Genomic DNA, 27,346 nt, shown 5'->3' on the forward strand with positions numbered 1-27,346 from the left:
GAAATAATTCCCAACAACTGAGTCTATGGACAATGATATGCAAATATGCATAATTTTTAAGAATTCCTTTCTCTTGAGAGACTCTTTGTTTACTACTTCTAGTACTGTATTTGCACTGACTTGCTAAGGACAACATTAACCTCTCTATGCCTCAAATTTTCCAACATTAAAATGGAAGGTTTGGTTAAAGACAGAAAGACAAATTCTACACCAAAAGATCTGGGAAAGAGAGGCTGAACAGATTTGAAACTAACAAACAAAAGATAGGCATGACACTTCTTTAGTTTTCATTTCTTCTGGCCTTGAATACTTTGACACCATTCCTTTTTTAAACTATATTTATGAGAATTCTCCCTGGCTTCTGTTAGCCACATTGCAATCACTCATTTATAATACCCTCTTTCAGAACAGTTAAAATTAGAATTCTGAGATCCTCAGGGGACTGGGATATAAAAAAGCTAAGAACAGGGGAAACACATTGTACTACTCCTGAGTTCCTGGTTAGATGTCCTCATTACCTTTCCAATAAAATTATAAAACAACTGGAATTTATCCCATTAGAACATTAAACAACAGTACAGGTACAGTTCTTCTCATGCGTTATCTACTAGTGTAGAAATCGTGAAAGAAGGTCCGTTTTCTATAAAATATTTTGAAGGTTCAAAATGAATGTTTCCTCACGTGTCTCTTCTTTTGAAAAACTATTAAATAAAAATACTGCATTCTGCAGGCTGAGATTTTTTTATGTACTCATTCTATTTGAAACTGATTAAAAGAAAAATACAATTTCTATTCATCTTAAAAGGAGAAAAGCAAAGCACAGATGAGAAAGAAATCATTTATTTTTATTTTTATTTTTTAAAAAATGTATTTTATTGATTTTTCACAGAGAGGAAGAGAGAGGGATAGATAGCTAGAAACATCGATGAGAGAGAATCATCGACCAGTTGCCTCCTGCACACCCCCCACCGGGGATGTGCCCGCAACCAACGTACATGCCCTTGACCGGAATCGAACCCGGGACCCCTCAGTCCGCAGACCGACGCTCCATCCACTGAGCCAAACCGGTCTCGGTGAAAGAAATCATTTTAACTATAGTTAAGCTTTATTAACCTAATGGTATACAAAACAAGGCATCTACATTTCTAATGGGCAATATTCCTCAGCGGGAAACAATGGCTTCACATTTTCACTTTTAAGTGAAATTACTGAGAAATGAAAAGTTCAGCTAATATTTTCTTCCAGCAAAATAATAAATGGCATTTCAAGCATGGTCCAGGAGAGACAAATGCAAATACAGTACAGCCTCATATTAACCCAACTACTGAGCACAGGGGATCACAGAATTACAGGGTTTGCTAAATAGGGAAGAGGATATTTATAGATATCAGGATTCTGCCTGAAAGGTACAAAGTAAGCTGAGGAAAGAGAACAGAATAAGTCTATTCTGTGTTTCTATCTATATAGGTCCATATTTCATTTTAAATGTCAAATGAAAGAAGGCAGACATTAGAAGTTAATTTTATTATGGAGCTAAGTGTGCAGCATAAATCCAAGGGAATGGATTTTAAAGGTGTATTTTTTGTCAAAACATTCATTCATTCATTCATTCATTCAATTCCCATAATGTGCCCAAGTGCAGTAGTGAATAAAATAGACACGATCTCTATGCAGGATTTGTGTTCCTATGCCATTAAACAAAGGCAATTTAAGAAACAAGAACTTCAGTTCTCTGTGGATTGTGTTATCACCATGCATGTACTAATATACAAGTTGTATGCACCCTGGTGGACAAAAGTGGTCTGACTCACCCATAAATGTTTATACAAACTTTCTTACAGGCAAATCATGAATAGGTGTGCTACATTATACCTGCCTCAAAATCAACTTAAACTCAACTACTGGCAGAGGCGTGGAAGCACTGACCTAAAATGATACAAACTAGGTCATTTAAAGAAACTGGTGTAGTGGAGGGGGGAAAGGAAGATAATGGTATATGGAAAATACCTGCGGCTCTGAGGAGCAGCTAACACTTAAATAATCCAAAGTCATAAGGCAACTGTCACGTGCATGCACTCCCCATGACTAGCTTAAATAGAACTGACTTCAATTTATTTTTACCTCTTTAATCTAACAAAAAATTGGTGCTGCCTAGTAAGACCTTACTAATTTTCAGGAATTCCTATAGTTTAATAGAAAGAACTTCACCCAAATTTTGCCTTCTTTCTCCTCATCTCTCAACTAAATAAAACACCATGTTTCTTGAGGAACAAAATATGGGCATCTTCTCCGAAAGATTGTGGGTTCCCGCCTCATCAGAATACTAATGAAAAGAACATCATGGGTTTTAGAGTTTCATAGATTTGTATTCAATTTCCCTATAGATGTAACTCCAGGCATAGTTAGATCTAGAAAATGGGGACACTACTTTTAAGAAAAATGTTAGAGCCCTGGCCAATGTGGCTCAGTTGGTTGAGCATCATCCCGTGCACCAAAAGTGTGCCTGTTTGATTCCCGTCAGGGCACATACTCAGGTTGCAGGTTCGATCCTGGGTTGGGTACTTACGGGAGGCAACCAATAAATGTTTCTTTCTCACATCGATGTCTCTCTCTCTCTCTCTCTCTCTCTCTCTCTCTCTCTCTCGTCAATAAAAACATTTTTAAAAAAAGAAAAAATGTTAGGAAGATTAATAAGGTAATGCATGTAAAGCATAGGCACATATTAGGCACTCAAAACCATTGTTGTGTTTCTTCTTCTTTTTACTTTTCAATGACTATGTCTAACCAGAAAACTATCTTGGCAACCATCTTCAAATGTTTAATACTATCACTAGGTTCATTCATGTAGAAAGCCATCAGTAAGTAATTCCTGAATGAAGGAGTCATTATTAAATAACAATAATTAGTTATACCCTAAAATTACTGCCATCTTAGTATTTCACCAAGGATGTAGAATCATAAGGGGTGGTGGTGGTAAAATAGCTGACCCTAAATGTTCAGAGAAACCCCAATGGGTTTTTGTTGTAATACTCTCCAAATTAAAAGTATGTATTAGTCATAGCTGAAGATATATTAAAAAAACAAAAACAAAACCACAACCCCAAACCCAACACCCTGGGACTTACTGTTCAGTTGAACAATTACCATGGGGGCCCACGGGATACAAGATGTGACACCACTGACCCTTTAAATTCCATGTTCCACTTTCAGTTCTAAGAATAGCTTGCACTTTGGGAGATAGGGGAAAAAGTGTATTTTGGAAACCAGATAAAGAATCCAGAATAATTTGTCCTAATTTCCTATTGCTCATTTTAAGTAAAAAGAAAAACAAAAAAACAAATCTGTCTTGATCACTGAACAGAACAGTTGCATAACAATGTTGTATACACTGTGTATTTGTTGTATGCAGTGTACTTTTCACCTGGAAACATGAGCAGTGGTTAATTTATTATGGTCCGTAATTATAAGCTAAACAATCATGAAATTACAGCCCATTTGATTGATAAAAAAAACTGGGAAAAAGGCTACTCTCATACATTTCTCATTTATGATGACATCTCATTCTTGATTAGGTTGGCATGCCTTTTTCATTTCAATTCCAGTTATTTTCAATAAATATAAATATGTATGTTTATATTCATTTGTTGAGAAAAGCTTAGCCTAATGGACAACTCATGTATAAAGGATTAATAAAAAGAAAATGTAAAAATCTATTTAGCCTGAGGCTAATAAAACTACAATGTAGCAAGTGTGAAATGTGATTGGCAACTTTAGATAAAATAATTCTACTTCTTTATCAGTCTGACAGTGTAAAATCAATAGAAAAATTTTTTTTCTTATCGACATTTATTCATTAAATAATCTGACCAAAGGTACATATTTTTTCCTTGTGAACACTTAGTAGCTTTTTCTTCTAAATCAATAGAAATGGTTCACCCTGGCCAGTGTGGAGCATTGAGAGGTCGCTGGTTCTATTCTGGTCAGGGATATGCCTAGGTTTTGTGTCTCTCTCCCACTCTCCCTTTCTCTATCTAAAATCAATAAAGACACATTAGATGGAAATATATATATATATATATATATATATATATATATATATATGTGTGTGTGTGTGTGTGTGTGTGTGTGTATGTGTGTATATGGATATACACACAGTTCAACATTTCTAAAAGTCAAAAAGAGTTTGGGGTTGGGGTAGGGAACTGACTCTTAAGTGTGAGTGCTGGCTCTTTACAGTTGGAAAGCCAACCAACCTGTTCTAAACGCTTCAAAATCCATTTTTCTTTGCTTCCTCCTAAGACTACTTAATTTCATTTTAACACCCTCCAGTTACCTTCAAAGAAATCATCAAGGAACAGAATGTCAACGGTCAAATCTGTCACACATCATACTTTACAGTTTTGGGAAGGTTTCCTTAGGTCTGACGGAGAAAAGGATTGCCCCAGGTTGATGCCCACCCTATAGTTTTCATTTCCCACTCAATTTCGTTTGCAGACCCCACGCTGAAATTGCCCCTGTGGTTCTGGTGTGGCCATCCGCAAAAGAAGGCTGCAGCAGGTTCTGCAGGAAATGCCAGGGACTGGGCAGCAAATCTGCTTCCATCTGCATGGATTAAGTATTGATCATCACGTAAAACCAGACCTTGCAGAAGCCTCAGCAAATACAATAGCTCAGGACTGCAGAAGCAAGCCCGCCACACACACACACACACACACACACACACCGAGCACACCGAGGCAGCGTAAAATCCACCAGGCACATCTTCCAAGCGGGACCTCTTTTGTGTCCTGGGATTTACACCCTGCCCCCCAGACGGCCGCACACCGCTAGGTGAAAAAAAAGGAGCGCTAGGCTACCAACTCCCAACGGTACCGCTAGGGCGCCCTGAGCCGCAGTAGCGCTGGCTCTGCTCCCCGCTTCTGGCCCGGCGGGACCCCAATGTCTGGCGGCGTGAGGAGGCCAGTTCCCTGGGAGGATCCAAGCCTGAGTGTGGAGACCGCTCTGCGCAGCTCCGCGGCTCCGCCCTCACCCCAGTCCCCAGGGTAATGATGGAGCCCAGGCTCCGAACGGAACATCCACGCACCCTTCCTGCCCCCTCTCCCCGAGCTTCAGACCGCTGCAAGTCCCGCCTTCCTCCCCAGGCCCGGGTCCCACACCCTCGGGGTTCCCCGCCGCCCCGCGAAACCGACCCAAGACCAGCCAGCAAGCTGAGCTCCATCCCATTCCCAACTTTGCTGTAAGCGCGGTGCCCCGCCCTGGGCCCGGGGCCGAGATGGGGAGTAGGGGAGGAGGGGGAGGGATGACCGACGGGCTTAGGAGGGGCCCAGGCCCCCACACTCACCATCCTTCTGCCGAGTCCCACCTCCTCCTCCTCCTCCTCCCTGTGCCACCCCCGTTACCAGGGGCAACTGTTGTGGCGCCGCCCCCGACGTCCCTCGCACGCACCGCGGCGGAGCTAAGCAATAGAACGCGCGGGTTCCAGCGCCGCCGTGCCCGGAGTGCGCAGGCGCGCCGCGGTTCCCGCCCACTGCGCAGGCCCGCCCCCGGGACGGCGGGAGGCTCTGGAAGAGTGAAAACTCGCCCACGTGGCCGGCGGGCGGCCCGGACTGTGATTGGTCGGGAAGGAGCGGCGTGGGGGCGGGGCGAGGGGAGGTTCCCGGGCGGAGTCTGACGGGGCCTCCGGGCCAAGCCGGCACGCACTCTTCCCGGGACCAGGTAAGTGGTCTTGGGAGCCAGCCGCCAGCTGCCAAGTCTACCTTTTAGTTCTTCAGTCCCGGGAGGGGGCTTGTGTGTCTGTCCACACTCAGACCGGGCTGGCCTGCAGCGCAGCCTGGGCTTCTTCCACCTGCTGGAGCCACGTGGCGAGCGGAGTGGCCAGGACCTGCCCCTGGACCTCTCCCGTATGGCCCCCCAGCAAGCTCCAACTGTCAGTCTGAGGGGAGGGGGCCTAAAGGGTGGTGCACCCTTCTCCACACCCCGCTGTGAAAGCCTGGGGTGGAGGAGGCCAAGGGGTGGGAGGCTGCCTGTCCGCTGCTGAGGAGCTGGTCCTGAGCCCTGAAGTGAGCTGACAGCGCGGGTGAAAGACGTGGTGGGTTAGCCGGGGTTTTGCTAAGTGACTTTAGGACCGGGAGGTACGACTTATGCAGTCCCCAAGGAGGCAAAAAAAAAAAAAAATTATAATAATAAAAATGGGCCTCTTCTTCTAGGCACCTAAGACGGAGAGGGAGGGAGTCTGGGTGAGTTGGGAGGTCCTATCTCCCACCTCCTCCCCAGGCAGAGGACAGGAAAAGAGTATTCACAGGGAGCCAGATTCTGGAGACACAGCAGCGCACAAAATGTACCCGCTTGGATATTACATCCTTATTTCCCACAATATTTCGTTTCATTCTCAACTCTAGGAAGTGGTTAGTTTAAGCAATGTAGAGGAGATTTGAACCCATTTCTGTCTGACTCTTATGTAAGTTCTTTTAAACGTTTTTGTATTGTCCAGAACAGAGTGGTCTATATTTGTGATGTAAACCTAGAACTTTTTAATAACCGATATAGTGTGTGTGTGTGTGTGTGTGTGTGTGTGCGTGCGTGTATGTGGGGTGGTGGGGATATACCTTGACTGGACATGCCTGTGTGCCTCTTACTCACCTCCCTGGGTAGGTAAGGATTATACAAATTATAATTGGAGATTATATAAATTATTATATGCCCAGTTTATAGAACATTGCCTGGCACATAGGAAGTGCTATATAGGACTTAGCTATTACAGTCATGCACCGCATAACTTAGTACCAATCAACAGTAACATGTGTTCATATATGTTGGTGACCCCCATAAGATTATGATGAAGCTGAAAAATTCCTACTGCCTAGTGACTCTTGTAGCTGTTCTAACATAGCACATTACTCATGTGTTTGTGGTAATGATGCTTAAATAAACCTACTGTGCTGCCAGTCATATAAAAGTATAGTACACACAATTTTCTTATCATACTAGAAAATATGCAACTATATTAATGGTTTATGTATTTACCATACTGTACTTTTTATTGTTATTTTAGAGCAGAGGTCTTCAAACTATGGCCCGCGGGCCACATGCGGCCCGCAGAGGAGTCTGATCCGGCCCGCCAGGTTTTTTGGGCAGTGAGCGCAGCCGAGGTGTTACAGTAGGAATTAGTAGTTCATATAGTCCGGCCCTCCAGCTCTCTGAGGGACCGTGATCTGGCCCCCACTTTAAAAAGTTTGAGGACCCCTGTTTTAGAGTATACTCTTTATACTTATAAAAAAAGTTTGCTGTACAACTATTCTGTTACACTGGCAGCAGCCTCCTACCTATCGTGTTTACTGTGTCTCTTGTTTTCATCATTTTCTCTTGCACTTGATTTAAATTTGTATTGTTTATATAGTAACATGCTGTACAGGTTTGTAGCCTTGGAGCAATAGGCTATCCCGTATGGCCTAGCTGTGCAGTAAGCTGTACTATCTAGGTTTGTGTAAGGCACTCTGGTGTTCACACAACTGCACCGTCACCCAATGAAGCATCTCTCAGGGTGTATTCCTGTCGGTAAGCGGAGCATGACTGTATTAATAGTTTCACCTAGGTTTTTAGACTTTGCCCCTCTTCCTGTCAGCAGGTTTTCTAGTCTGGTGAAGATCATTGGAACGAAGGCAGATTTCCCCTGAATGGTCCTTAGCTATTTAAGAATCCAACTAAAGTAATTTTTTAAACATCTGCTCCCTGCATACCTGCTTCAGATCATTGGAGAGAAAACTCAGTTAACATCCTTGACCAGTGTGGGGTTCTATAAGCCAAATCGGTGTGTGATTTGCTGTCCAGGCCAACTTCCTGTAGGTTCTTTTGGAGTCAGGTGAACGCTTTCCCCTCTCCCTCTCCTGGCTCAGTTGGGGCTGAGTGAAGCGCCTTTGGTCTTTGAACCAGCCTGCTCCTGGAGGGCAAAGCCCAGAGCTCCATGGGCACAGGCTGTGCATGTGAGCTTGTCATTCTCTGTGTATGGAAAATTCTGAGTTACGGTGATATTTTAAAGAAAAAAAAGACATATAACCTAGTAGTGGAAGATATAAATTAAATCTGAAAATTATTCATTAAAAAACGAGTAGGTGTTATTTAGTGAAAAGGGGAAGGAATAGCACTCTGGACAGGGAATGTATTTGCAAAGGAACAGGTGGCAGGCAGCCTATTGCATCTCAGAAAGTCCTATGGGCCCTAAATGGTTTGGCTCATGGATAGAGCGTTGGCCTGCGGATTGAAAGGTCCCAGGTTCGGTTCCGGTCAAGGGCATGTACCTTGGTTGTGGACACATCCCCAGTGGGAGGTTGCAAGGAGGCAGCTGATTGATGTTTCTCTCTCATCATGTTTCTAACTCTCTATCCCTCTCCCTTCCTCTCTGTAAAAAAATAAATAAATAAATAAATAAAACATATTTTAAAAAAGCAAAAAGAAAGTTTTTTGGCACTTGAAACTCAACATGTGGAAAAATAAAACTTACTGTTTTTTCCCCCGCCTGAAAATCTATCTTTCTATATTCTCAGACTCAGCACATTTTTGCCCAAATCAGAAACCCCAGGTATCACTCTAAATATTTGTGATGTGTCAACTTGACTAGGCCAAACAAAATTCCTTAGCATCCCCCCCGCCCCCCCATATGTTTGTATTGGACTATGAGGGAGAAGCAGCCATTCCTAGCCAATCCCTTCCCACACACTTTCTCCCAGTTATTCCATGGAACACTAATTTAGGGGCTGTGGTGAAGGAATTTTGCAAATGTAATTAAAATCCATAATGGATTGGTTTTGAATTAACCTAAAGGGAGATTATCCTGGGTGGTCTGACTTAATCAGATGGCATCCCTTTAAAAGAGGGCTAGGCCCCCCAGGAGTCCGAGACAGCTGGGCCTGCATTACTTCCCTTTCCCCCAGGATCAGCCCTTTCTGACTGTCTCTTTTGTTGACCTCCTGCTTACTTAGCCAACTCCCACAATTGCATAAGCCAATTAGCTAATTCCTTGTACTAAATCAATTTTTATCAGTGTGTGTGTGTGTGTGTGTGTGTGTGTGAGATTTTTGTTGTTGTTGGCGGAAACAAAGTTTATGGTGGATAGACAGACCTCCTGCCGTAAGAGGGCAGCAGTAAGGGAGCCCAAAGTGGATTGCCTGTGTATGAGATTTTATATGTCTATATATTTCTTATTGATTCTACTTCTCTGTTTGAACCTGACTCATAATATTCCTCTTATACCTGATCACTTAGGTTCTCTCCTTTTGGGCCCTCCTCTCTGATTAGTGCATTTGGGTTCATTTGAGCCCCACTTCTTGCCTGGATTATTAGGGTCCCCTTCCAGCTCCTCTTTCTGAGTCTTTATCTCATACTAGAGGCGCAGTGCCTGAAATTTTTGCACAGGTAGGGTCTCTAGGCCTGGGCAGCGATCAGGGCCAATCAGGGTCTTCCTTTGTTACATGCCAACACCTGGTGGTCAGCGCATGTCATATTAACCTTTTATTATATAGGATGATTGTTCTGTATAAGCTACACATCTGATCTTGTCACTCTTCCTAAAATTTTTTTTTAAAATATATTCCATTGATTTTGTACAGAGAGGAAGGGAGAGAGATAGAGAGTTAGAAACATTGATGAGAGAGAAACATCAATCAGCTGCCTCTTGCACACCCGTACTGGGGATGTGCCCGCAGGCCGACACTCTATCCACTGAGCCAAACCGGTTTCGGCACCTTCCTAAAATTTTTTAATGGCTTCCTAAATTTTTATTTATTTATTTTTAATATACTTTTATTGATTTCAGAGAAGAAGGGAGAAGTAGAGAAATATAGAAACATAAATGATGATAGAGAATCACTGATTGGCTGCCTTCTGCATGCCCCACACTGGGGATCAAGTCCACAACCTGGGCTGGTGCCCTGACCTGGAATCGAACCATGACCTCCTAGTTCATAGGTTGATGTTCAACCACTGAGCCAAGCTGGCTGGCCTTCTTCCTGAAATTTTTAGGCAAAAGTTTCTAAGCCTTAGATTTTTGTTTGACTCCAGTTTCTCTCTTCTCTTAGCATATCTATTATTAATTTTTCTTTTGGGAAAATTTTTTAATGTTTGCAATATACATTTTGAGTTTGCAATATACATTTTCAACTAACTCAAGTCCACTTTCAAATAATACTATACCACTTCATTTCAAGTACCTTATAATAGAGTATTCTCAGTTCCTCCCTCCCATCCACTATATCATTCACTTATCTATAGCTATAATCACGGGATACATGGTTGCTATCATTATTTTGAATACACTGTTATCTGTTTACAATTAGAATAAGAAAAGTAAAGATTTTAAAAAATATGCATTTTATTGATTTTTGAGAGAGGGATAGAGTTAGAAAGATTGATGAGAGCAAATCATCGATCAGATGCCTCTTGCACACCCCCTGCTGGGGATGTGCCCACAACCAAGGTACATGCCCTTGACTGGAATCGAACCCAGGACCTTTCAGTCTGCAAGCTGATGCTCTATCCACTGAGCCAAACTGGTTTCAGCCTCCGTTATTTTTAAAGGATCGTTTTGTTTGATGCAGAATTCTAGGTTCATGGGTTGTTGTTTTATACTTTCAACACTTACTAGTAAATATTTCACTCTACTCTTGATTACATGGTTTCTAAAGAAATGTCTGATGTAATTCTTTGCTCTAAGTAAGGGTCCTCTCCCCCCCCCTCTTTCTGGCTGCTTTCTTGATTTTCTGCGGCTTGAATATAATATGCCTACTTGTAGATTTTGGGGCATTTGTTCCCTGAGACTCCTCAATTTGTGGTTTGGTGTCTGTCATTAATTTTGGAAAATTTTCAGTCATTCCTTTTTTTTTTTTTTTTACACCAAGCAACCTATATAGCTGCTTTTCAATCATTACTTCTTCAAATATTTCTTCTTTTCCTTTCTTCTCCTTCTGGTATTCCCATTATGTGTTTGCCACATCTTTTGTAATTGTCTCAAGATTCTTGGTGATTCTATTCTTTTTTAATTTTTTCTCTCTCTTTTAAAAAAAATTATTGATTTCAGAGCGGAAGAGAGAGAGAGAGAGAGAGAGAGAGAGAGAGAGAGAGAGAGAGAGAGAGAGAGAGAGAGAGAGAAATATCAATGAGAGAATCCTTGATTGGCTGCCAGAAGCACTAGGGGATAGTTTTCTGATCTTCACCTTGAGAACCTAGTGGGCTCCCGGAGGTAAAACTCACAAAAGTAGTGTCCCCCCAAGATTGAGTCCCCACTTGTCCACATCGAGTTCCAGAAATTCATTGATTACAGTTTTAAGTTTTCCAGTGAGACTTGCCCAGGCAGTGGGCTTCTGCTCTCAATGAGCTGTGTGTCTCCTTACCTGCCTGTCTCCAGGTTTTGAGGCAGTGGTTTGCCCTGTGATCTCAGTTCTCTGATGGGTCTAAGAATAGTTGTTGATGCTTAGTTTGTTCAGCTTTTTTTCTTCTTGTGAGGATAGGAGTGACATTGTGCACACCATGAGCTTTAAGTGCTGGCTCTTCCTTTTGCTTGAAATACTGCTCTTCCATCTATTTAACTTCTATGCGTAATTCCAAAGCATTGTTTATTTCTCATACTAACAAAGTGTGTTCAGAATCCCTCATCTAGCCCAGAACCCACGGCGGCAGGCTGTGGGGGGCGGAGGGGTGGCCCTGGAGTGGGGGATTTGGGACCTAGCATGGTGGCTGTGGGGCTGACGAATGGAGAAGAGAAAGCCTTTGGTGGCTGTGAAGGCCCTGATGCCGCGTGGCCCAGGTCAAGTTGCTGAGAATGACAAATGAAGTCAATTTTAGAGAGATCCCTTCATATGAACTATCAAAAGCATGCATGGCCGAGACCAGTTTGGCTCACTGGATAGAGCGTTGGCCTGCAGACTCAAGGGTCCCAGGTTCGATTCCGATCAAGGGCATGTACCTTGGTTGCTGGCACATCCCCAGTGTGTGTGTGTGTGTGTGTGTGTGTGTGTGTGTGTGTGTGTGCAGGAGGCAGCTGATTGATGATTCTCTCTCGTCGATGTTTCTAGCTCTCTATCCCTCTCTCTTCCTCTTTGTAAAAAATCAATAAAATATTTTTTTTAAAAAAGCATGCATGTATTTTACTTACAAGGTTCGCTACACTAACAGCTTCACAGAGATTTCTGAATTCCCAATTGCACCTGAAATTGCACTGGAACTGCTGATGGCTGAGAACTTCCTAGATTGTTAAATAAAATAAATTATAATAAACTGTTAGCTATTTTCAGTATTTAATACCGGTAGTTTGGTTAGTAATTTTTTCATAGATAGTATGTTGCTTGTGTGCGATTGAACTTTAAAGTCCATTGCAAAGCAGACTATCATCTCTTCTTTTGCATGACACAGTTGAAATTTGTTTTGCTACATCAGCAGATTAAGGACATATTCACCAATTGAGAAATAAACAAATATGCCATTTGCTCGGTAGTTTGCCCTTACCCTTTGGATGTGATTTTTAAAATCAGAGCAGTGGCGATATAGTAAATGCTGAAATTTAGTCATAAATGAACATATTCTACAGGTAAATATTGGGGCTATGTATTTTTATGTTCTTGTATTGTTGTTTTTAAACCTATTCTGATCTTATAGCTGTCATTACCTTTATTAAAATTATGCAAATAATTGCATTGTAAACATGTTTATAACTTTAGACATGTTGATTTTTTTTATTTTTTATTTTTGGACATCAAATAAATGTTTTTCTTTTTTTTTTTTTTACACAGCAAATATAATTGATTTTATATTAGTACCAGATTATAGATAACTATTATTTATTCTCTGTGATTTTTCTATATTTTAAGTTATCTGCATGAACATGTAATCCTTCTGTAACTATTTTTATTTTTATTTATTTATTTTTTTATATTTTATTGATTTTTTTTTTGCCCCCCTCCCTCCCTCCCATACATACCCTTCCTCCCCAGAGTTTTATGTCCATTGGTTGTACTTATATGCATGTACACAAGTCCTTCGGTTGATCTATTATCTCCCCCAGATCTTCCTCCCCTCCCCACTGTAATTTGACAGTCTGCCTGTTGCTTTACTGTCTCTATATCTGTCTCTTGGTTCATCAGTTTATACTGTTCTTTATCATCCACAAATGAGTGAGGTCATGTGGTGTTTCTCTTTCATTGATTGGCTTATTTCACTCAGCATGATGTTCTCCAATTCCATCCAGGTTGCTGCAAATGATGAGAATTCCTTCTTTTTTATGGCAGCATAGTATTCCATTGTGTAGATGTACCATGGTTTTTTGATCCAGTCATCTGCTGATGGGCACCTAGGCTGTTTCCAAATTCTGGCTATTGTAGATTGTGCTGCTATGAACATAGGGGTGCATATATCCTTTCTGATTGGTGTTTCTAGTTTCTTGGGATATATTCCTAGAAGTGGGATTACTGGGTCAAATGGGAGTTCCATTTTCAGGTTTTTGAGGAAACTCTACACTGTTCTCCACAGTGGCTGCACCAGTCTGCATTCCCACCAGCAGTGCACAAGGGTTCCTTTTTCTCCGCAACCTCGCCAACACTTGTCGTTTGTTGATTTGTTGATGTTGGCCATTCTGACAGGTGTGAGATGGTACCGCATTGTTGTTTTGATTTGCACCTCTCGGACAATTAGTGACTTTGAGCATGTTTTCATGTGCCTTTTGGCCTTCCTTCTGTGACATGTTGATTTTTATAACTGTCAAAGACATGAGTTGAAATTTCTTATCTGTCTTTTGATAAACTGCAGTATTGTTTTAAATGTATCTTGTCTTTTTGTTCATTGCTAAAATTTAAGAACTTTATTTAAAAGCAATTTGGAAGATTACTTAGTAAGGCTATTGGAGTAGTGACCTTTTGAACTGTAGCCACGTGGTCAATAAGTGAAGTACAAGACCTTGATTTCATGTGTACTGTGCATTTTGGCCAACCCAAAGTATTGTATTTTCATTGATTACAAAACTTCCTTTGCAATATTCATTCTAATTACATAGGCCCTTGTTATGATTATACTTCTGGTTGCTTAAATGTTTTAAAAGATTCACTGTGAACTTTACTCACATCTTAAAAGCTGTACTTTTCTGAACAAATCCAGTCTTCCTGTATCCAACTGAAATGTTATAAAATATTACAAGCATGTGGACACATATAGGGAAAATCTTGTAATGCATTGTGATATGGTATATGAATTATCTTCTATTAATTAAAATGTGTCCCAATAAATATGCCCATCATCTGTGGGTCTCCTACTGATATCTAACTTGTAAAGAGGTCATTCAGCTTTTATACTAAGCAGACCAAAAATGTTTCAAAAGCTATGACAGAGCATCTCTGCTTGGGCCTGGGAAAAGAGAACTGTAGTTTGGTTTATTATTGTTTCTATCTTAGGCAATCAAAGCTATCATTAGGGTTTTTAAGTTTCTATCTTAGTTCTTCAAGACTGGTTTAATATGGACCAATTTTTATGGGAACTGCAAAAGTCATAAACAACCAAGGTCTATAAATGATTTTCCTCTTAGAAAAACTTAACATACTTTCTAGCTTATTGAAAGCAGTTAAATATATATGTTAATTCCATACATTTAGTAACTTATTAAGATATACTGCTGGTACGTATTTTAGTATAGAAGATTACCAAGTACAAGAATTATATTCTGCTACTTGAGACAAATGATGATAATTATAAATCTAAATAATAAAAGGTTAAGCCATGAGGCTGGCATGGCTCAGTAGTTGAGCGTTAACCTGTGAACCTGGAGATCCCAGTTCGATTCCCGATCAGGGCACATGCCAGTGTCTTGATCCCCAGTGGTGGTAGAAGTGGTGGTGGTAGAGGAGGAGGAGGAGAGGGCGTGCAGAAAGCAGCCGATTGATATTTCTGTCTCATCAATGTTTCTCTCTCCTCCCTTTCTCTCTCTAAAATAAATTAAAAAATATATTTAAAAAAATAAAAAATAAAAGGTTAAGGTGTTAGTTAGGATCAAATTTTACTTTGACCGATTTTAGTAGGTTACTTCTTATGTTAGATTCACAGTAATCTTAAGTTAAAATATTGAAAAAGAACTGAAAGATTAGGAGAACATGTATATCTTGTGGCAAATGATACTTGCATATTAATAAAGGCTCTATTGACTAAAAAAAAAGAACCCCTCATCTATTTCAGATAAGGTGACCATTTCATTTATCATCCAAATTGGCACACATCCACATTGAGAGTGAAAGGGGTGCTATTCGTAATGACCCCAGGCCAACACTCCTAGGCAAACTGGGAGATATGATCATCTCAGTTTTAGATGTCTCTTTGCTGGCTTTCCCCTGCTCCCAGTGTCTGCTGCCCTTACTGAATTACTTACCTGTTTAACCTCTATTCTGAAAACCCTTGAGGGCAGACATGGCGCCTCACTCACAGCCATGGGCCTGAAGCTCTCACAGGGCCACCATGCACCACACACACACAGACACGGTAATGATGGAAGTGATCATGCCACGTTCATTTCTACTTTACCTGTGATTGTTTCTACCTTTAACGGGATCCCCTGCCTTCTACTTTCTTCAGGAAAACCTGTCTTCTAGGGCCTTGCTCACATTCCACTCCTCCTGGGAAGCCCTCTTTGATTGCTCTGCTCCTCCGCCCCTCCGTCTCTGCTTCTGCGTATCTCCTGTTTTATGGTTGCTGTACATATTACATACTGTTCCACTGTGGGCTCTTGTTCCTCAGTCAGTCTCAGCTCTCCAAGTACAGGCACTGCGTTGACCCTTTCCCCAGTCTCCCCCGCAGCATGACCAAGCACAGGGCTGGCCACTAGTAGGCACTCAGGAAACACATGTTGGTACCCAGTTGCTCAGTCTGAGTCCTTCCCAAACTGAGTTAGATGACGGCAGTGGCTGGTGAAAGCAGGCAGTTCACCAAAGTGGGAGATGGGACCAGGTTTTTTTTTTTTTTTTAAAATATATTTTTTATTGATTTTTGTACAGAGAGGAAGGGAGAGGGATAGAGTTAGAAACATCAATGAGAGAGAGTCATCGATCAGCTGCCTCTTGCACACCCCCTACTGGGGATATGCCCGCAACCAAGGTGCAACCAAGGTACATACCCTTGACCGGAATCGAACCCGGGGCCCTTCAGTCTCCAAGCCGACTCTCTATCCATTGAGCCAAACCGGTCCCGGCTGGGGCCAGGTTTTGATTCAGGGAACAGCCCTCATTTTTCCTATCTTCCTTAAGTACACAGTTGTGTGTGAGCAAGATGGAGCCTGACCTGTCTGGTTTTAACATCGATGCCCCCCGTTGGGACCAGTTCACTTTCCTGGGGCGGGTGAAGCACTTCTTCAATATCACGGACCCTCGCACTGTTTTGGTACCAGAGCGGGAGCTGGATTGGGCCAAGATGATGGTGGAGAAAAGCAGGTGAGTGGTTAGGGGGAGGGGTTGGAGGCACTGGGGCAACTTGGATGGGTTCCCTACAGGAGGTGGAAGCGGAAGATGAGGGTATAGGGAGAAATCTCAGGAAGGAGAGAGAAAGTAGAGCAGGATGACTTGGAGTGGGGGGACAAAGGGGTAACTCTGTCCTTGGGTGACAGGATGGGGGCCGTGCCCCCAGGGACTCAAGTGGAGCAGCTGCTGTATGCCAAAAAGCTGTATGACTCTGCCTTCCACCCTGACACCGGGGAGAAGATGAACGTCATTGGACGGATGTCCTTCCAGGTTCCCGGCGGCATGATCATCACAGGCTTCATGCTCCAGTTCTACAGGTGGGCTTTGGGAACAAGGCAATGGGAGGCGTAATCACTTGGGTCTGCTCAGCAGGGAGCCATATTATTATAATAGCCATCGTTATTGAAACTTTCCTGATACTAGGCACTGTGCTAAATTCTTTGAATGTGTTACCTCATTTAATTTTCTCAACAGTCCTACAGATAGGTACTATTACCTCTCCATTTTATAGATGAGAAACTGAGGCTCGAGAGAGGTTATATAACTTGTGCATGATCATACAGCCAGGAAGTATTCGTACCTGGATTTTAACATAAGATAGTCCTTTCTATTATAGAACTCTGAGTGAATAAACTATGCTAATTTCCTCTTTAAAAAGTGCTTATATTAACAATGAATTCAATGTATTTTATAATCTACACTAATAAAAGAGAAACATGCAAATTAACCATCATTTTACTACACCCACCAGCCAATCAGGAGCAAGTATGCAAATTAACCCAACCAAGATTGTGGCCACTACAGAGTTGGAGCAAGCAGGAGACTTGGGTTTCCCCAAGCGATGGAGGAAGCCAAGCTTCCTGCCCTGGCTGGCCCTGGCCTCCACTCAAGGCTACAAAGTTTCAATTATAGAAGATAAATAAATCCCAGATACCTGTGGAGGAGCAAGCAGGGTGGTGGAGGCAGGAGGGAAGCAGGCGGGACTTTGCTCCCTTCTTTGCTTTACTCAGGAAGCCCTATTCTTGCAGGAATCTTCCTGCAACAAGCCTCCTATTAAAAAAAAATAGGAAGGCCCTTTCAGCTCACTTGGGGAGAGAATAAACGTAGCTGCTGCATGTGTGGCTGTTCCCCTTCCTCTCTTCATTCTCCCGCCCCCCCCCCCCCTATGCATTTATTTGTCTTGTTATTGAGCCAGACTTTGGGCCCTAGCTCTTAGGAATATAAAGACTTTAGTCCTTCTTTCCCCTCAAGGAGCTTCCAGTTTTGTTAGAGACCAAGAAGTAAGTGAAGAGTTACAGTCCAGCTTGCTAAGTGATAGGTTGAGGAGAGAATATGGGATTGTAGGAGTTGGGAGCATGGGATGACTTTGTCTCAGAAAGGGCAGGGGAAGGGTCAAAAAGGTTCCAAGGAGCAAGTAATCTCTCAGCAGGGTGTGATTTAGCTATGTATGGAACAGTGTGAGAGTGTGAATGTGAATGAGTGTTGTGTGTGTGTGTGTGTGTGTGTGTGTGTGTGTGTGTGTGTTCGTTCCAGGAAGAGGGGAAAGGCTGTACAAAAGCCCAGGTGTACAAAACATGGGGACAGTTTGGGGAACAGCTGTTAACATGGTTTGACCTGTGCATACCAAACCCTCCCTTCCACTCTCCTCTCCTTTCCGGACCTCGATTCCTGGTAGGACGATGCCCGCGATCATCTTCTGGCAGTGGGTGAACCAGTCCTTCAACGCCTTAGTCAACTACACCAACAGGAACGCGGCTTCCCCCACCTCAGGCAGGTAGGAGACCTGAAGCCCAGGCTGTGCACGTGGGTTTGGAGGAGGTGGCTGTTCTTTCGCCTCCAGGGGAACAACCTTTCCAGAGGGTTCTCAGGCTGTCCGTCCTCCCCGCGTAGGGTTCACACTGGACAGGTGACGGAGTTTCCCCTTTTCAGGGTTTGGAAGTGTTCTCTTAGGCTGACTAGGAAAGCATCTTCTTCTTGGACCAATTCAAAATATGTTCATTCTAAAAACATTTCTTCTACACTCATTCCACACATATGCCAGGAATGGTTCAGATGCTAGGGATACGTTTGAGTAAGGCACTTGTGGTCCCTCTTTTTGTAGACTTTAAGGTCTAAGAAAACAAGTGCAGTAACCTCAGATTGTCGCCATTAGGAAACACACAGGTGACAAATTAGGGAACAGCAGGGAGGTGTCTGTGTAGATAGGCTGGTCAGGGAAGTCCTCAGCTGGGAGCTGGATTCTGAAGAACAAAGATTTCGCTATGAAAGAGCCCAGGGAGCCCAGCCAGTGTGACTCAGTGGTTGATCATTGACCTATGAATCAGGAGGTCCTGGTTGAATTCCCCCTCAGGGCACATACCCGGGCTCGATCCCCTGGATGGGGACATATAGGAGACAGCCAATCAACGATTCTCTCTCATCATTTTGGTTTCTATCTCTTTCTCCCTCTCCCTTCCTCTCTGAAATCAATAAAAATATATTTAAAGAGAAAAGGAAGAGCCCAGGGAAGAATACCCTGGGAAGGGAGCAGCAGTGTGCAGAGATCCTGAAGTAGGAAAAAGCGGGGTGTGTTTAAAGTACAGAAAGGAAGTGCCCGGAATGATATATGGCACATAACAGACACTCAGTAAGTATCTGTTGAATTGAAATGTAAATAAAGCACAGAAAGGAGGCCCAGGGGGCTGGGTCATCTGGAGTTAGGGTGAGGCCACGAGATGACACGGGACAAACCCCATGAGCTTCGCAGGTATGAAGCCCCATTTCCAGACTTTCTCAATCAAGCCGTGGTCTTACTCTCAGCCAGAAGGGCCCCCCATTCCTAAGCATCTCTCTCCTCCACTAGGCAGATGGCTCTTGCCTACGTCACAGCCACAACCACTGCAGTGACCACTGCTGTGAGCATGAACATGCTGACAAAGGTACTTCTGGGATTGCTGTGGGCATGGTGGCCACTAGGGGGCAGCAAAGTCCTAGGGAGAACTAGGCATTTCCCCAGTCTGGGTGAGTTGGGGTATAACCAGAGCCTAGCCAAGTAGTGGGGAATGCAGCAGGGCTGTCTCCAGGTTGGTCTTTCTCAGGCCTCTGAGAGAGTTTGGGTTCCCAGATGGATGTCTGAGTAGCCCTTGTTTTGTAGTCCATAAGTCAGTCCCTCTACCCTCATCTTACAGCGAGCCTCAGCAACTCCCATTGTTCCCTTTCTCCAACAGAAAGCCCCACCCTTGGTGGCCCGCTGGGTGCCCTTTGCTGCTGTAGCTGCTGCTAACTGTGTCAATATCCCAATGATGCGACAGCAGTGAGTACAGGGGTCCCTTTCCCTCCTTACAAGCCACAAGGCCAGCAGGGAAACCAAGGCAAGAGGCCCGGCTTCTTGGAGCCGGGGTGGATGTGGGGGGAGGCTGGCCTCTGAAGGGTCCCCGAGGATTGACTGCTCCAGCAGTGAAGGCCAGTCCAATAGAGTGGCGGGTGATTTAGGTATAATCTGTGATGGGTACGTGGGAGTCATTTTTTTGGATGGTGTGGGATGGAGACATAAGGGGAGCCTGTGCATTTTATACTCAATCATGTCCTTCCAACTGCAACTGTATTTAAGTGTGAGCGCTGCCTACTTCCAAAGCCCTGGGGATGGTTTACAGAATGAAATGCAGCAGAGTGAGGTGTCCAAAGGAAGAACAGAGCCAAGAAGCTTTGAAAGAAGCCGAGGAGTTAGATAGATGTTTTCCAGGTACCCGGCTCTAAGAATAGGTAAAAGGAGAAACCTGTTGTGTCTCAGTTCTTATTTCTTGACTAGAGAAAGCATAGATGTTCCTCTGTTATAACATTGAATGATGTAATATATGTCAAGTCCTCAAAATAGCACCTAGAAAATAACAAGTGCTATATAAATGTTAGCTTTTTAAGAAATATATATTTTATTGATTTTTTTACAGAGAGGAAGGGAGAGGGATAGAGAGTCAGAAACGTTGATGAGAGAGAAACATCAATCAGCTGCCTCCTGCACACTACCCACTGAGGATATGCCTGCAACCAAGGCACATGTCCCCAACTGGAATCGAACCTGGGACCCTTCAGTCCGCAGGCTGATGCTCTATTTACTGAGCCAAACCGGTTAGGGCTAAATGTTAGCTTTTATTGCTATGGTTGTCAGCATTGCCTTCATCATCATCACCAATTTCTACAGCCACATTTTCTTAGAACTGTTAGTAAATGGGAATGCATCGCACTTGCCCAGAGCACACTACTGGAATAGTCGTGCATGCACATTGCTCCTCTCCTCTCTCCCTTCCCCATCAAGTTGCTACTTTCCATCAAATGAATAAGCCCCAGCCACCTACCATGTTTTGGGTTGAGTGCTGTCAAGAACTGGCCTGAGAATAATAACCAGAGCACCTATTGTTCGTGGTGCAGTCGCTCCGTGTCAGACACCGGACTAAGCACTTTGCAGGCATTATCCTGTTAAAACACTGAGTCCTAGGATGTGGGTGTCAGGATTGTCTTCATTTTGCAGTTGAGGACAACTGAGTCTTTAGAAGGACTAGGGAAGTTGCTCATTAGGGAAGACAAGCTCTGCGGTTTCAGGGTTCACCTAGGCAGTCCAGGCTCAGGACTGGCTCTCCTAACCAATGCCCTAGATCACTTCAGATTCCACTCACTGGAGTGCAGAGGAAGGTCACAGGGCAAGGCTACAGAGGTGGCTCCCCAGAGCTTGCGTGCCCTGGCTGTGGTCCCCTGGTGTGTCACGTTGTTGGCAGGCTTCCAGCACCCCTTTCCCATATCCAGCATCTCCTGTCTGTGTCTAGGGAACTCATCCACGGCATCTCTGTGAAGGACAAAAATCACAATGAGATGGGTCATTCCCGGGTGAGCAGAGGTCCTCCCTTTGGGTGGGAGGAGGGAACTCCCTTTCATACCCTTTCCTGTTCTTAGGGGTCCGAGCAGGCGTGGGCTCCATTATAGGACCTCCCCGACTCCACTCTCATTCTCCTCAGTTTCTCCCACATTTCTCTGTTTGGGACATTTCTCATGTCCTTTTTGTATCATTTCTAGTCCTGAAGCTGGCTGGGTTGGTGAAGGTTGGGAGAAGTCACTCAAGCCCTGGCAGGTCCATCGCTTCCCCTTTCCCAGCTCAGCCTTGGCTGTGACCCTGACTCTGACCCTGACTCTGGCCCAGCCATGGATACTGGATAAGGTCATTCCTAACAGCTTGCTCTTCTTTGCCCTCAGAGAGCTGCGGCCATAGGCATCACTCAAGTGGTAATTTCTCGGATCACCATGGCAGCCCCTGGCATGAGTAAGATGGCGAAGCCTTCCCCTCTGGGGGTCCCTGGAGCACACGATAGAGGCCTCAGCCACACTCAGCTTTTGGGTGGGAGGTGGAATCCCAGCTTCTACAGCGATACTTCTCTTACCGGTTTGCTTGAGCGCTGAGAGCCACAGGAATACCACACTGTAGTTCTTGGAACATCAATTGATGAGCCATTTTAAAATATATTTCATTGATTTTTTACAGAGAGGAAGGGAGAGAGATAGAGAGCTAGAAACATCATCGATGAGAGAGAAACATCGACCAGCTGCCTCTTGCACACCCCCCACCAGGGATGTACCCGCAACCAACATACATGCCCTTGACCGCAATCGAACCTGGGACCTTTCAGTCCGCAGACCGACGCTCTACCACTGAGCCAAACCGGTTTCGGCTTGATGAGACATTTTAAGTTATTTTTATTCAGCATGTATTTCTTAAGTGCCTTCAATGTACTGGACACAGTGTGGGGTGCCGGGGAGACAGTGGTAGGTAGCAAAAATAAACCCCCTGCCCTCGTGCTTCCAGCAGGGGCATGTTACGGAGTAAGATAAAAAGGCTGTCTACATGAGCTTTCAGAGGTAGTTTTGAGTCCTGAGGACACTTTGGGCCTGGGGCACATGTTCTGTGATTGCAGGAGTGCTTGGGGAAGCAGCCTCCTGCTGGGACTCGGGGGCCAAGTCAGAGTGCCCATGCCTACAGTCCGCTGTTCTCCCAAATGAAAAGTATTTTCTGGAACTTCTGTGGGAGGAGGGAGGATCATTCAGTCCCTGATCTAACTCCGGAAAGGGGTCTTAGGGATAGTCCTACAGGTCCCCCCAGCTTCTCCCTGGTTTCTTTCAGTCTTGTTGCCAATCGTCATGGAAAGGCTGGAGAAACTGCGCTTCATGCAGGTGAGTGGGGTTACCTTTTGCCTCTTCCCTGCCCAGCGTCTTCCTACCACACCTGTGCCTGGGAGCTCCTGATCCTCTCATCCTTCCCTCTAGCTTCCAGTCTTCATCTCACGGAAGTAGGGCTCATCAGACCAGTCCCCCCTGGCTGCCCGCTTCAGACAGCATAGCCGGTGCTCGGCCTTGTCTGCAGAGAGCAGGGAGAGCCCTTGTTCTTTCGCTCAGGGCCAGCCGTCTTACATCTGCGGCTGGTTTGTCGCAGGGCAGGCGAGGGGTTCACCTTAAGGTATATAAGCCCCATGTGGGTTTTCTTGTTGTTTGTTTTTGTGCAGAAAGTCAAGGTCCTGCATGCGCCGTTGCAGGTTATGCTGTGTGGGTGCTTGTGAGTAACATGTTTTCTTGGTTTGGGTTCTGCGGTGGCTGGGGCACCAAGATCTGTCTTATGTCACCTGTGTTGAAAAACACGTCCTTCTTTGCCTGACTTCCACAGTGCTGGAGCTCAGTACATCTGTGATCCATCTGGAGAGTTCTCACCTCATCTTTTTGGAGGAAACCAGGCTAGCAAGGCTCTGTGCACACAGTAGCATGGAAGGCAGAGGGCTTGGGTACCCTCCTGTCCCAGAGTCTTCCCCTCTGACCTTACGTCTGGAGAAGAGACAAAAACGATGAGACACATGGGAGATATCTGAATACTATCAGCAATAAAAACTATATTTCAAAGGAAAAATTAAAAAAAAGATGAGACAGTCCCACCATGAAAAAGAAGTGATACTGATGCGACAGGACAGAGATGTTAGCTAACACTCAGATCATTGTGTTGCGATATGTGATTCACAAAGAGACAAAAATATGAGACAGCCTGGGGCTGTCAAGTATCCCAACCTCACACAGGAGGAAAACACGTCATGGCAGCATTATCGACTGGACATGCCCTACCATTAATCATGATGCCTCACAGGACTACAGCGCTAGTGACAGCAACAACAACTGACAATTATTGAATGTGCCCCCTGTGCTAATGCTGCACATCTATAATTTCACTTACTCTCCTCAGCCCTAGAGGCATAGATGCCCTCATCTTCTTTTACAAAAGAAGAAACTAAGGCTCAGAGCAATGAAGACACTTGCCCAATTGCTGGAGCTGATATTGGTCCTTGGCAGACATGCTGTACTTCTGTTTATTGAATTACTTCTTCTGTTCATTGAATGGGCACTTGCCATAGGTTGGGCGCTGTATATAAGTCATCTCATTCAATCCTCACAGTGACGCAGCAAAGTAGACACTCTGATCCTCCCTCTGCTGGCCAAGAGATAACATGCCCCAGACGGTACCACTTTTAAGTGTCAAAGCTGTGATAGGAACTCAGGTCCGTGACTCTCAAATCTTGTAAGACATGATCCTGGAACTGCATCGTCTGAAAATTTGTTAGAAGTAAAGACTCGCAAGCATTTCCCGAGACCTACTGAATCAGCATCGCATTTTCATAAGCCCCTGTATGCACATTGGGAACGAAAGCTATCTGTATGCACATTGAAGTTAGATGGACCCTGCCCTTTACTGTTCTCCAACAGTCCAGATGCTCAGTGAATAGAGGAGCAGGATCTTTGGATTCACACCCTTCGCTGCTTTCCCTGTATGTCAGTGGATGCATGTGGTCTTTAGGGCTGCTGCTTACATTCCCTAGTGACTTCATGTGCTTGAACAACAGGGGTGGATTGGGGTAAGGGATGAGGGATGGAGGCTGGCTGATTTTAGTACGTACTAGAATGAGCATCCTGGCACCTAGAGACCAGGAGAAGGGTTGAAGGGAGAGGAGTTATGGAACCAGATGGGAGGCCAAGTGAATGGGCATCTGCCCTATCCTTTAGGGGGCTCAGGCATGTGGGAGGGCCTGTGGGGAAATGCCCCCTAATGCTTTGGTTTCTCCTTTTTTTCCAGCCTCATCTTCATGGTGCCAGTGGCATGTGGACTCTTCCCACAGATATGGTATCAGCCATTCAATCCTTACTTTATTTTACCAAATGTCCTGTCCCTACTCTCCCTGCCCTGCTTGCTGTCCAGAAGGAGAGAGGGAGGGGCAAGAAGGGCAGCATTTGTCCAGGGACAAGTGCCTCTCAACCTAAACTCTGGCCCTCTTAACCCTGCGTGAATGGTAAGGCAGAACACGTCTCCAACGGGATGAAGTGCTTCCTCCCAGTGCAGTAAGGGCTGCCTTGGAGAGAAAGTGGGGGAACAACAAGAGACTCTGTCCTGCTGGTTGGGTTATTAGATGAATCTCCCCTGGCTGGATCCAGTCTTTGAATTTGAACAAGGGGACAGGTCCTTATAATGGCTCTTATTTGCCAGAGGGTGGATGACTTGAACCTCTTCACTCCCCTTGCATGTCATGGAAGGAGAGCATCAGATGGGTGGGAGGAAGGACTGGTTCCAGGAGACCAGGTATGAATACATACCTGGAACATATACCAAGGAGATGCCACTCTCCCCTCTCTTAGTGCGCTTAGCTCAGTGGTCATCTGTTAGATGTCTCCTGTGTTCCGAGCACTGTGCCTGTAATCTTGTGGAGAAGGTGGGAGTTGAGCATCAGGGAGAAGGAAGACAGGCTTGAGTAGAGGTAAAAGCAACATATTGTGAGTGTACAGCAGCTACTACTAATTCTGAAGGCAAAAATGGGGAAAGGGCTTCTTAGAGCAGGTATTTGCGTTGAGCTTTATCTAAGGGTAATTTGCTGCTGTGGCATACTCATAACCATCTTCTCTCCTCAGTGAATTGCCAGTTTCCTACCTGGAACAGGAGCTCCAAGACACCATCAAGGCCAAGTATGGAGAACACGTGCCTTCCGTCTACTTCAATAAGGGTCTCTAAATGTCCCACCTCAGCAAGGACTGGTCTATCCCAATATTCACCAGCTCCTCCTCAGCTGCCTGTGCCCTCATTCCTCTTTGCCAACAGGGCCTAAGGCTAGGGTGTATTTGGGGGTGTATGAGGCGCAGAATTCCTCATGCTTATACCCAGGCACTTGGTTTATTGGGCTCCAGGGGATGGAAGTGAACAAGGGGAGGAAGACCAAATCCTCTGTCTGCTTCCCCTTTTCATCCCATGGAAACCAGGAGCTGAGGCCCCCTCAGGGGGGCGTTGCTGGGACCTGAGGGGGACATTCAGCAAACCGATTGGAAAAATTAGGAAAACTTTGGGACTCTGGTTCCAGCCAGGATTGAAAAGAACCTCTGGGACAAAGAGAAGTTCCTACTCTTCTTTCCTCTTCCTTCTGTGTCATCTTCTCTTAAGCTATGAAACCTTTACCCTTGTAATTCTAGCTAATGCAGGAAGTATGTGTGTTGGGGGGTGGGAGGGGTAATCTGTGTCACTCTGGGGCTCATCTCCACTCTACCCCATTCTCCTCTCGCAGAAAGGTTCTTTGGGAGTGCTGCTAACCTTGAGTTTTACCAGGCACGTGGGAGTTCTTAGTGCTGAAAAGAGGTCATTGTGTGAGGCAGCAGAGTTCTGTGGTGCTCAAGCTCAGTGTATTGATACTTTGTTCTGCTCTAAAATCATGTCTGATTTCACTTCCATGTTTTGTTGGTTTTTTTTAAACCTCCTTTAAAAAAATATATATTTTATTGTTTTTTTACAGAGGAAGAGAGAGGGATAGAGAGTTAGAAACATCAGTGAGAGAGAAACATCGATCAGCTGCCTCTTGCACACCCCCCACTGGGGATGTGCCCGCAACCAAGGTACATGCCCTTGACCGGAATTGAACCTGGGACCTTTCAGTCCGCAGACCAACACTAGCCACTGAGCCAAACTGGTTTTGGCTCACTTCTGTGTTTAAAAGATAATTCTGCTCGGCCTGTATGGCTCAGTGGTTGAGCATTAACCTATGAACCAGGAGGTCACAGTTTGACTCCTGGTCAGGGCACATACCTCGGTTGCGGGTTCGATCCTCAGGAGCTATCCTATAGGAGGCAGCCTGTCAATGATTCACTCTAATCATTGATGTTTCTCTCTCTCCCTCTCCCTTCCTCTCTGAAATGAATAACTCACACATACACACACACACACACACACACACACACACACACACGCACTAATACACGCACACATACACATATATAGAGAGATCTAGAATGGCTGTGCCTTTGGTCACCTTGAAAAGAAAAAAAAGATAATTCTAACTGTGAGTATAAAGGATGTATGTAGGCATCAACCACACACTGTAATGGGTATAATTTTCTGGCTACCTCCCTTCTTCAGCCCATTAGGTTAAATACCAAAGACTGGTGTGTACTGACTAGGAAAGGGAAGCTTTCTTTGGACGCCTGTAAGAGAAAACTAGCAGGACCAAAGAGCCTTCAAGGACACATAGCAAACCACAGTCACTTGTCCTTTCCATCTTGCTGCTGTAGGCGATTTCTTACGCTCCTTGGGGGACTATTGTGGCATACCTGGGGTCAATGTCTGTGTAAGCTTTGTCTAGTAGAATTTACTGACTGTTCAACAGTACCACTATGAATAAATTTCTTAAAAGCACAATGGACTGTCTGTAGCCTGAGTTAATAATATCTGGATGGAAAATAGGACCTGGACTTTGGCCTTGTCATGGAGGGAGGGGAACATCTTTCAGGGGAACCTACCTGTCTGAAGCCTGGAAGCCATTGTCTATTTACCTTATTACAAGGAAAAA

At 44.4% G+C, this 27,346-nt stretch overlaps 2 protein-coding genes across 3 annotated transcripts in view; one reads left to right on the plus strand and one right to left on the minus strand.

The window, feature by feature from the left end:
* Positions 1-5,594, minus strand: part of ARL3 (ARF like GTPase 3) — a 30,527-nt gene extending 24,933 nt beyond the window's left edge. Inside the window, exon 1 of the mRNA XM_084903895.1 lies at positions 5,342-5,594. Within this exon, the coding sequence (XP_084760021.1) occupies positions 5,342-5,344 (3 nt within the window). The 5' untranslated portion in view covers positions 5,345-5,594. The remainder of the gene's footprint in view (positions 1-5,341) is intronic.
* Positions 5,595-5,634: 40 nt separating this feature from the next.
* On the plus strand, positions 5,635-27,195 carry SFXN2 (sideroflexin 2). 2 transcript variants are annotated; one of them, XM_084903890.1, is made up of 12 exons: positions 5,635-5,715; positions 16,263-16,445; positions 16,619-16,789; positions 18,148-18,246; positions 19,315-19,390; positions 19,679-19,764; positions 21,269-21,329; positions 21,693-21,759; positions 22,615-22,664; positions 22,994-23,043; positions 24,601-24,648; positions 25,428-27,195. In XM_084903890.1, exons 2-12 carry the CDS (start codon positions 16,285-16,287, stop codon positions 25,525-25,527), a joined length of 969 nt encoding a protein of 322 aa, XP_084760016.1. In that variant the 5' UTR covers positions 5,635-5,715; positions 16,263-16,284; the 3' UTR covers positions 25,528-27,195. The 2 variants fall into 2 exon arrangements, with proteins under 2 accessions (XP_084760016.1, XP_084760015.1); XM_084903889.1 differs by lacking the exons at positions 5,635-5,715; positions 22,994-23,043; positions 24,601-24,648; positions 25,428-27,195 and adding an exon at positions 22,758-22,951.
* The last annotated feature ends 151 nt before the right edge of the window (positions 27,196-27,346 follow it).

Source organism: Pipistrellus hanaki, assembly GCF_964339955.1.
Source record: "Pipistrellus hanaki genome assembly, chromosome: 14".
Taxonomy (NCBI): domain Eukaryota; kingdom Metazoa; phylum Chordata; class Mammalia; order Chiroptera; family Vespertilionidae; genus Pipistrellus; species Pipistrellus hanaki.